This window comes from Phoenix dactylifera, chromosome 6, assembly GCF_051530095.1.
Source record: "Phoenix dactylifera cultivar Ajwa chromosome 6, Ajwa_hap1_PhDact_Kaust_v1.1, whole genome shotgun sequence".
Taxonomy (NCBI): Eukaryota; Viridiplantae; Streptophyta; class Magnoliopsida; order Arecales; family Arecaceae; genus Phoenix; species Phoenix dactylifera.
In genome coordinates this window covers 32,070,432-32,082,430 of record NC_143195.1, presented here as the reverse complement: position 1 = coordinate 32,082,430, position 11,999 = coordinate 32,070,432, and the positions used below count along the sequence as shown (strand labels likewise).

Here is an 11,999-nt window from a genome sequence, read left to right as displayed (position 1 = left end):
CAGCAACATAATAACTACCGCATCAATAGAAACACTACTCATGTGTATTCACCATTGATCATAGGTGTGAATCAAACATGCAGAAGTATATATAATCACAGTCGAAGAAAACAGATTAACCGTAAGGGAAAACAAGTCACCATAATAAGCCCACTCCAAATAAAATAGCAAATCATAGGCAACTCAAACTTGCTACATTAAGTGATAAGAAACTATTGCTGGTTTGATTAACTGAATGTAATCAGAAATCCAATGATTTGCCAACAAATAAAGGCATGGACCTGATACAATAATTTACAACAAACTACAAGACCATCAATCCTAACCTTCAAATTACCTGAAAGATTTGGAGGCTGCAGCTGACTACTGAAATACCAAGAGAAAGCAAATAACATATACATAGCTGAAGCACAGAAGATGTATAATGGGGCAAGCCACTAAAAAAACAATAGCCAGTCATCTCTCTCATTGCGATTCTATAACTGGATTATTCACTAGCAAAAGCCAAATCAAGCATTTATCTCTGAATTGCATTGGTGTTCTCTATGGCAGCTTCTTCTATTCCAGAAGATACCTGAGCAGCTCGCTCTATCAAATCTCTGCTCTTCCATTTTGTCCAGCTCGTTTGGTGCGCTCTGTGAGTGACAAGGGGATTGTGCTCGAGTTTCTCCTTCAGGTTCGAGTGTTGGGCATGGGTCATCATCGCAGGTGCAGGAGGGGATGCCAACAGAAGGGAATGGGCTGCAAGTGAGAGGACAGATAAGCTCTGAAGAAACTGCTGCCACACGGCTCTTCCGAGTCTCAGATCTACAACCTGTTTCTGGTGGCTCCACACGTCGGTGAATAATGCATGGGTTGCAGAGGCTTAGGGCTAGGTTTGGTTTGAGCCCCTTTGCTGGGGAACTGGCCACCTTAATAAATGAGACTATCCCATTTCGACATAGAGGGCATGGGATTGACCCAGGTGGTCCTATCATTTCAGATGGGATGTTGCTGGTTGAACAAAGATAAAGTGCACACTTTACGCAGAGTTCATGTCCACAGCCTGAAGATTGAAGGGAAAAAAAGGAAAACCATAGGTCATAAGATGAGACCTAATTTATTTTGATGCATTTACATCAGATCACAAACATTAGGATGGGAGTTTCTATTCATACTGTTGGAAAATCTTTACAATCTCATATAATATAAGGGAAGAGAAAGCAGAATAAACAGGAAAATAAACAAAGAAATAATAAGGAAACCCCGCAATTCGATGTCAAATTGTTATCTTCCTCGTGTCTTTATCTCTCATCTTCTATTTTTTATGGAATTGGGACTATTTTCATTATGTGACACAGGATGGTGAAAGGGAATTCTGCCCTTTAGAGTACTACGCAATTACAGATTAGTAGAAAGAGAAGGAAAAAAAATTTTGTTCTTCAAGTTTTAAATTTGAAGATCATTATAAGGATAACAAGAAGCATTTCTCTCTTCATGACAATGAAATTTGAGTCTCAACTAATTCTTAGGAACACTAAGATAAAGGTGCACCACCAAGATGAATGGATTCAAGTCACCAGACTGCAGATATCTTCCCCATTAAAGCCAGAATGTCTAAGAAGTCAGTAAGCTTTCATTAATAATGTTCAAATGACAACAATGAAGGACCCTACCTATACAAGTCGAGAATGACTTAGCCTAGAAATATTTTTTTGAATTAAGGCAAAACTCAAATTTGCCATTCCAAAAAAAAAGGTTTTTTCTGTAGTACTACCAAATTTCCGTACAGGTACATAATATTGATCATGAATTCAAGAGTGGAGCGTCCTAGATGGATGACCAGATTACCAGGGGTACAGGCCATCAAGATCTTTAATTCGAAATTTGTTCCTCTTCATGTTTTCTCCCTCTCTTCCTTTTTTTTAGCCTTCTTCCAGCTCTCAGAGAAGATCACCGATGGAATTGATGTATTCAGCTAGGCTGCTGGTAGCACTGGCACCAGCTATGATGGATTCAGCTAGACGGCAAACTGAAAAGGCTGCTGGTGGCATGGGAGGAGGAGGCATAGTGGATGAATAGGGACTGCCAGAGGTGGTCGGGGTGTCAACAACGTTGAAGAGGCCAGAGAGGGGGTATGGGGTATGGCCCACGGATAAAGAGCGGGGACGGGGAAGAAGTCAAGAACTTTGAGGCAGAGCATGAGGAAGTCAAGAACCCCACAATGGAGGAAGAAATCTTGATGCTGCCAGCAGTGATGGCATCTTCAGTGCAGGCAATGGCGAGGCCATCGCCTATGGCATTGGCATGGATGGAGTAACCGATGAAGTACGCAGGAGATGGGGGCATGGAAGGGGTACAAGGATGCAGATCGAATTGAAAAAAGAATTAGAAAAGAAGAAAAAAACTGGTAGGCAACCGGTGAACTACTATTTTCCGATAGTACCCCTGATCAAGCAAATGTCAAGATCTATTCTTCCAATTGACTAAAAATATAATAAAAGAGTACAGGAGCAAACTCCAAGTTAATAAAGGTTAATGAAAATATAACAATGATGCAAATATCAATTCCTTAAGCAGAAACAAATATAACGATAATGCAAATATCATGGACCAACAAACCAAAGCCTGTATCTTCAAATGCAATGGTTGTTAATGAATACTAAATAAGGTGTGTTACTTGGCACCACCTCACTTTTTTAAGTGACACTAACACATAATCTTAAATGACTTAAAAATTGTGCATAAAAATTACAAAAAACATGTCATTTACAAGGTCTGCATTCCTTCATAAACTGACATTCTAGATTACCACGATTGCCATCACCCAACAGTTCTAATAAGAATTGCACTCCCCAGGATCACGATCGACCTATTCTGTGACCAACCACCTCCACCCTCTATCACCACTGAACCTCCATCGACCTTTCAGCATGTCACAATCAAAATACAATGCTGCCACAACAATCCTCCAGCACCAGCATCCCACTTCTTACATTGCCATCATCAATTATTAATCTTGACACCAACATTTGTTCAAGACTGTGAACCTCCTCCACTATCATCAAGTAACTTTAACACTAAGTCACCACAAGCTTCTCCTCCCCTTCTTTCTCTCTAGAGTGCAATAAATTCCAACATTTCACAAATGCCGTACATTGCCCTCCACAATATTTAATGAGATTCTCTTGCTCTCTACACGATCTTAGCACTATTCATAACATTTCCATCATACTAAACTCCACAAACCAATTAGTTTTCCATTTAGAGGATTCTATGTTTAGTAATTTTACTTCCATTAGCAGATGTTATCCATAAAAAGCAAACACCCCTACCATCTTACAGATCCATAAGTTTTCTCTTCCTTTTACTGATGTTTCTTCCATGTTTTTTATTCATCAGATTCTAATGCCTTCTTACTAACATGTGATTCATTCTTTACGCATAAAGTTCTCAGTTTTCAACAAAAACGAGAACTATACAAACTCTAGCAAATTAATGTATATGAATATACATGAGATAATAGGATTGACTTATTATGTCTTCCATCACTATCCAACCATAGTTCTCTCACAACGATGGTTCTCTCACTGGTACATCTCATTTTGCAGATATTTGACTTTTATATGATATCACAGAGTGCTGCTCCTATGTCCACATACTACGTATGATTTACTAAGAGCTACTTTATTTTATTATAGAGGTTGTGGGGTGGTTTCAGGATAGTGTTTATTCATTATTACTTAACTTATTAGCTGCAAATGTTATTCTTTCATGTTACAGTCTATTGCTCGTATCTTAACACAAACATAATGCAAAAATATACAGTACATATAATATATAATTATTACACATTATATAATATATATTATAGTACTATAATATATATTTTATATTATATAGATATATATATATATATATAACATTTGTCATCATTAGCAGAGTAATGTGTTAAATGCCTTTTGAAATTCCTGTCTTCCAAGATATGCTTATGAGCGTGCGTATTAAGTAACCCTACAATGGGCAAAAACTTATGCACCAATCATTTTGAATGTCAAATTGTCCGTTCATGGTCATCATTAAAAGTTCATTATCATTTGCCACTGGTAGTGTGGTTGTCTTCTGGCAATCGCATTTTCTGATGTGAAGCAAAAAACGAAGTATCTTTGAAGTGGATAAGTCAGATATCCCAGTAATGCAAACTTAGATAGTACCCATCACTACGCGTCTATAGCATGGATCGCACATTTGTTACTGTTGACCTACTACAAGTAGTAAAAGAGGAGACTAGATAATCCATGATTTCAGTGTTATAATAATCAGGTGGAGATTTGGGGAGGGAGTATCTGAGTCTTACCTTCAGCTGCTACACTGCAGGCTCTTTCCAGACAAACAGCACAGAGATCACTATCATCAGAAGAGGCTGTAGAGGATTGCAGCCCACACTCTCTGCACAAAGGTGTCATATGATGGTTATTGGTATATATGCATCAATGAATAGTTATAACAGTCAAACATATACAAATAATATAAGCACCCAAATTCTAGAAGAGCATTTTCACAGAAATTTTATTTGTTTATTCTTGAGAAAGAAACAATTAATAAGCTAATTATTAAACAAATGTCATCAACTATTTTTGCATCTGATAAGTAGCAATTTATGTCAACTTGACCATTGCAAACAAGTAATATTTAATGTAGAATTCAGATGCAAGCAGAAAAGATAAAGATTGATCTAGCATAAATGCCGGCACGATTAACTTTGTGAGGCATATTCTTGAAATAGAAAACCATATCTGCCCTTTATTCTCTTAACACCTATCTCCCCCTCTTAATCTCCTAATCCCTGCCTTCCATGCTAGACAAAGCTATGATCTCTGATCAGATGGGTTTGATATAAAGGCACCTAATCAGCCACTCAGGCACCCCAATATATTGTTCACTTACTGCCTGATCTGCATTTGTAGGGCACTTGATCTATTGTCTCCATGGTACTAGATCTGCCTTTTGTGCTACACCCACGCATCCTGATCTGCATGGATGACATCAATTTTCACCACAAATAAGATATTGTCTCACCAAATTTGAATGGATGGGACGGCTTAGCGAGATGTACATGGATGGCACTCAAGTGTTCCAGTACCATAAGTTTGAGAGAAGCTTTGAAAGAACAAGGAGAAGAGCCAAAATAGTGTGGAAAGCTGCTGGAGATGAAATTTAGTACTAAATCCTACAAAGTTGACCCAAAATTAGCTGGGATCAGATTATTCCAAATTAGTTTAGAAGGCTACTACAGTAAACAAAAGTGGGAAATGCCAGAACAAAAAAGTGGGAAAACTGATGGAGGGTCATAGTCTAGATAGCTTTTTAACGACTCTTTCTATTAGCATTCTATTTCTTTTCTAATCTTTTCATCATTTATTAATTTAATTTTGCTTGGCTGCTCGCTAAGCTCCTTGTTCTGAATCTTCTTTGAATGCAAAAATGTACTATCTCATGTACAAAGAATGGAAGTGACAAACAGAATATAAATGCTTGGCTGATTGCAATTAACACTTTACAATTTAATGCAAACTCAAAAGAATCTCCAAAAGAATATAAATGATAGGTACCATGCTGGGCACCATAATTATGGAACTAGGTACTACTCTATTAGCTTAAAAGTTAATATATTAGAGTTTTTTGGTAACCGCATTTTTTACATTTTCTGTTATCAAGTCACCTTGTTCATAAGGACTCATAATTTTAGTTTTTTTCAAATTTACATGTGATGAAGATTGCTACAAAAAATAGTCCCACAACATTCGCAACTCGGTTTGAACCTAACATGTTCCAAGAATTTGGAAGTCAATCTTGAGTTCAAAACCTTCACTTCCAAAATCGGCAGGCACGATTTAGCAAAACTATATCAAATGGAGTTGATTAGAACTAGTCCAAAATAATGAATTATATTGAATCTAACTTGTAAAAGTCAGATGCAACCTAAAAGAAATGAGTCTGTAGAGCATATGTGTCAAATTTCAATTCAAATTTTAAACCCTGAACAAATCTTAGCACTTCCTCGCAGATCAAGACCAAATGCACTCACTATTGCATGTAATGCTTTCAACATTGAAGGGGTGAGAAAGGAAAGAAAGTAGTATACAACAAAACTGATTTAGGCAGCACAAGACAAGTTTAAATGAACAGGACAACTCTGTTCAGATTTATTTATATTGTATTATAAGATTTTGTCATTCATGTGTTTCCATATCGGGATTACCCTTTGTTCAGACTAACCTGAACGTCTTTAAAGATGATTGACCTATCTAATTATGATGATTCTGTTGAAATAAAACCATCTCCTACAAGATTTGCCACCAAAAATCTGTCTCTGGATCTTTGATTAAAATCTTGATCCCCTCCAAACCACCTTGATGTATAAGTCAGAACCAACAACAAAGAGGACTTGGCAGCTTAATAATCATGATTTTTCATATATAAAAATGGAGATATTTCGGCAATTCAACCCTGTTTTCATAAAGAAAATGATAAGTAAGAATATAACCAAAGATGCAATAATTTGTTTATATTATCATCTTTCAAATGCTTGCCGGTCACTTTACAATCCTGTCAACTCACTAAATTTACAGGTCTGGGTATTTTCAAACTGATACTTCAAACTGTAAATATGATCGAGCCCACATGCATCTTATAAAAATGGAGAAATTTTGTCCTTTTCATGACCACTTGACGATTATAAACCTGAAGTGATTGAAATATCTGAACTTTAGTTAAATGATAATTTGATGATATTAATGAGATAAGCAGTGAAAGCTTTTTATTAATAAATTCATTAGTCATGGCTTGCAAACATTGATTTGCATCTTTGTGCATGCTCTAGTACTTCAAATCAAGTTTTTCTCTTCTAATTCACCAAGATCTGAAACTACAAGCTTGATAAGATTTCAGAACTTGTTTCTTGAAGCCCCAAATGACTCAATTCAGATACAAATTCTAGGACCAACTTTGAAAATTTATTTAGGTTCATAAATAGGCATGTACTTCCACAACCTTATGTATTAGGATTCAACAATTGCAGGTTGGGCTTGAGTCATTCAGAGGAGTTGCAAAGAGGATCATAATCAAGCATTGCTTTCCAAGAATGAAATAGAAGGCATCAAGCTAGCATGATATTTTGATTTTTCTACATCAAGATTTTTGAGTTAATCAAGATTTGATATGCAATTTTACAACTTTGTAGGTACAGATCTATGCATAGCATCAGATCCGATCTAATTAACTGGGTCCTCAAAAAACGGAAGCATGTTCGGTATCAGAGAATACCAGACAAATAATCCTTCCAAAATGGTATGCGTAAGAAAGGTGGATCCAAGGAAGTCATGGCCAGAGCCAAGGTCCCCAAAGATCTGAATGTCTTTATAATCTCCTACCAAAATTCTAGGTGCCCCCCCTTTCTCAAGATTTACATGGTAGTCTTCTCTCCCTAAAAGTTCAGCATGGTTCCTATTTTTAGTTATTGTAATTGTCACAAAAATGTTGAACTTGAAAAGTAAAATATTATATCCTACAAAAAATTCTTAAAGAATCCTAACTGATATGGAATGTGCCATATTAGTTATAGCAATCTGCGATGACCAAAGATCATTATTGAACATTCGGCCAATCCTCCAAAGCATATTAGGAAAGCCCATATTCTAATCTCAACATCCACAGACTCCCTTCGCTGGCCTCATATCATGAATTAATATTTATTTAATTTTTAAGAAAAAACTCTTATCACCCCTACCATAGCTTCCTCATCTTCTAGGGGGGAAATAATTCCATTATCGTTTTTCCCATCCCCTTAGAATGGAAAAAAAAAAAAAAGCTGAAATAGATAAATTCCATATTGGCTCATTATGGATGGTTTCACAAAAAAAGAAGAATCATTCATATACACATGAATACAGGTTCCTCTCACCTAGAAGCTATGTGGAGCATACCTTTGCAGTAATGCATAGGCCCCACTTGAGGCAACAATGCACACAGGGCTATATGAAGGGTAGGAGGGTGCAGTTCAAAAGGTGTATATAAGAGACCCAAATGCACATAGGTTCTGCTCTCCTTTCGAATTTAGTTAGAACAGTTTTGTCTAACATGCTCTCAAATGCTCCTCAAGATATAACTTCAAAGCCATACAACACTAACCAAATTTGACCTTGGTTTAACATACAATACTTATGATGATTGCTTCATTTGTTACCATCAATTCATAATTTTCAAATATCTCTGAATTCCCAGGCTCTTAATTTCATTACTCCATGAATGTATGATGCAACAAACTTAAGCAATAACAGATATCTATAATTTTGATAAATAATAGAAATTGTGCTAGAAGATGTAATATTTCTCGAGGAATGGTAACATGCTATACTTGTTCCATCAGATTCAACTTGATGTCAGGCAAACAGCTTTCACCCTAAGCTGCTCGATGATGAACTTTTTTTATGGATAGGACGAAATTGATCTAGTGACTCTCTTAGATACTATATACAAAAGAAGTAACTTATGAATCATGGTCTGCCATACCGTCCCGTACCGCCCTATACATGGCATACCGTATCGTACCAGCAAAAAATCAGTACAAAATACACCTTCAAGTCGGTACAAGCCCCATACCACCTTTACCGAGGCGTACCGACCTTTACCGAGGCGTACCGACCTTTACCGAGGCGTACCGATCTTTACCGAGGCGTACCGACCTTTACCGAGGCGTACCGACCTGTACCGAGATGTTTCGAGGTGCATACCGGTCCGAATCGAAACGTACCGAGATAGAAATTGAGAAAAATGATTGGAGAGCTATTTCAGCACAGAAGTGTACCATATCGTACCGTTCTGAACCAATAAGGTATCAATACGGTATCCGGTACCAAGATTGCGAGCCCTTGATATGAATCATAAGCAAACATGATACATGACAAGAAAGCTACTTTCAGTGAAAAGTCGTATGCAAGAAGACAAATATAAACGACCGCCATTGTACCGTGCTATATTAAGTATGCTCATGAGAGGTAAGGAAAGATAGTTTGATGGGGGGAATGTTGGTATGATTGAAGCAGAACTGGGTGATAGTAATGGCTCCAGCCAATGACGTCTCCATATCCTAGCAATGTCAAGTGGAAGCCACCTGAAAAAATAAAAAACAAAATATTATTGTTTTAAGCATCGGGGAAAAAAGAATCCACTCATAAGAAGAGTCATAGTTACTAAGGTTGTTAACATTATTTTACAAAGAAGGAATGTTTACCCATTGCAATTTAATGTCAACCTACTGGCACCTCTAGCAAGAAGTACCTGTACAGAGAAATAGATTCAAATCAAACAGCTAAAAACAACAAAACAAACCTTGTATCTTACAGTAGAGATGATATTTTACATTATGTTCACAGAAAGTACAAGCAGATTTACCTGGCAACACTTAAGGTTCCCTCCACAAGCTGCATAATGCAATGGAGTGCTTCGAGCCCCTGCAACATCCATGAGTGTAAAAACCATTGCCTTGTAAAGTAAACAAATAGCAAACAATACCCGGTAATAAAAATTCAAGTATACCTATCAAATTCATTGTTGAGCCGTAATGAAACGTCACTGCCGAGACATTGGCACCTAAATCAAGCAACAGCTGTACACAATCCAAATACCCATTCAGAGCCGCCATGTGGAGAGCCGTAATGCCACCATCCGCTGGCTTGTTTATAAACCTCAAGAGCGCACTGCAGCAAATAAAACACCACTGAACTCTAATGAAATTTTCAGATATCAGGGCTTGCTAAGGCATCATGCAGCCATTAAAACAAAGACTGACGCACGATTGATCATGTTTACGCCCCAAAGAGGAATCAGGACTGCTGCCTTTGCTGCTCCCTTTGTCTCCACCGTCCTTGGACAAAGCCGGCACATCATAGGGAGCACTTGGGACAAAGTCGGCGACCAGGAGCCTGATGCATCTTACACGCCCATCCACTGCGGCAAAGTGGAGCGCTGTCCTGCCGCTCAGGTAGTCGGCTCTGGTGACCTTCAAATCCCATAAAACCACCTCTCAAAAAGACTCCAAAAATTAAAAAGATTCTAACTTTCCGATCATAAGAGGTAGAATACGATTAAAACACGAACACATTCATGAATGCATACATACATTGCTTCCGAAGACCAGAAGAGTCTGCACCACCTCCCAGTGCCCATGCCGGCACGCTTGCATCAACGCTGTCTTTTATCACAGAATCAAACAGAAAAAGGAAAAGCACACACAAACACACACAACTTTACGCATCTAAAGATATGCAAAGAGGGCGATTCAAATTTGATGGGCAAATGAATTGATCTTTAGATACCTGGCCACAATAGTTCCTGGAATTCATCTCGGCGCCGTTCTCGAGCAGAAGCATAACAATCTAATCAGACGATCACGGAACCAAATCAACAAATGGTGGGGAAAAACTTCAAAAAAAAAAAAAAATCGGAACTATTTTTGCGAGAGAGAGAGAGAGAGAGAGGAGAAGGGACCTCGTTGTGGCCCTTGGCGGCGGCGAAATGGAGTGGGGAGTTGAGGCCACCAAAAGTGGAGTACTTAGCGAGGCAGGGGTTGAACTCCAGCAGCATCCGGGCCTCGACCAGATCGCCGTCCCTGGCCGCCGAAACCAGCCGCTCGCCGGAGGCCGAGCACCCCAGCGAGTTCCCCATCGGATCCCAGACGCCGACAGGATCTCAGCCGTCCAGGCGGTGACGCATTACCTACCTCAGCCTCGGCAGCCGTGGCTTTATCGTGCGCGGTCTCGCCTTGGACCCGCTAACCGAAGATGGGGAGGGCGACGGTTTAAGCTTCGCCTCCACGGAAGCGCTTTCCCCCTTTTTTTCTTTTTTTTGGGTAAAGAGCGCTTCCCCTTCGATGAGGTCGCCACGTCTCTTTCGGCGACGGCCGAGTAGGTGATACGCTCGCGTTTCGTCTTCTCTGTTTTTTCTTCTCTTTTTTTTTGGAGTGCTGAAATAAATTGGTAGGGTGTGACTAGCACTGGGTTGGATTATCCAAGGAGGAGGAGGCAAGTTGCGGGTTTATTATTATTATTATTGTTATTTTGCTAAAAAGAATTATCCATATAATTTTTTTTACAGACATCCAAAAAAAAATAACAAATTCTAGAACGCTTCACACAGCTCTTACTTTTCACCCTATAGAGCATTTTGAAAGTAATTGACCATGTATGAGTATGCTTGTCTTGAAAGATCACATCGCCGCAGACTATAGCTCTGATATTTTGAAGCAATAGAAGGCATTCATCCATATTATCGGCGTCTATATGGATCCAGACAATAATCATAGCCAAGTTACCCTCAAATAATACTGTTCTTGCAAATGCCACAATTTTTTTTTTTTATACCTTCTGTGGTTACTTTCTTACAAGAGTTTGCTTCTTTGCCAACGTGGCAGCCCCACTGGTACCGTCATTGGCCTCCCAACCCAACCTACCTAATATTTATAACGTCACCTTCACGATTCTTGATTTTTTTTCTGGCAGGCAGACTCGAGAATCTGGTAATATATTATATGTGGTGGATATCAGAGATATTCGTATGTTTGTTTTGCTAATCGCAGTTGGTAAGCTGGGTCCTGGGCTGGAAACCTTGGCTGCTGGCCCTTTGAATCGTTCTCCAGCAAGCAAAGGCCTATTGAGGATTGGAAAGTGGGTCATGGGTCTGAGATTTCAAAAGAGTCTGCTTTTACTGGCTAAATCATGGAGATCAACCGATGTATAGTAAATTCTTTGAACTGAATAACTGGCCATTGTGGGATAAATATATTTACTTAATATAACCAATCAACTATTTAGTTATAGATTCAACTTATTATTAGAAATAGCTTGAAGACTTATAGTTTCACTAAATAATGTAACGTGGAACAAAAAAAATTTGAGGGTGGGGGTACAATGGCCCTTTATGATGGCCTGAAACTGACAGTGGGTCTCTTCAAGAAATAGGGG

General features: G+C 38.5%; 1 protein-coding gene across 1 annotated transcript; it reads right to left on the bottom strand.

Moving 5' to 3' along the window:
* Positions 1-202: 202 nt before the first annotated feature.
* Positions 203-10,991, bottom strand: LOC103711156 (putative E3 ubiquitin-protein ligase XBOS33). Its single transcript, XM_008797188.5, has 10 exons — positions 10,528-10,991; positions 10,356-10,415; positions 10,160-10,231; positions 9,834-10,039; positions 9,577-9,737; positions 9,433-9,491; positions 9,272-9,318; positions 9,008-9,151; positions 4,337-4,428; positions 203-1,045 (listed from the first exon to the last, which is right to left on the bottom strand). Exons 1-10 carry the CDS (start codon positions 10,702-10,704, stop codon positions 510-512), a joined length of 1,554 nt encoding a protein of 517 aa, XP_008795410.3. The 5' UTR covers positions 10,705-10,991; the 3' UTR covers positions 203-509.
* Positions 10,992-11,999: the final 1,008 nt, after the last annotated feature.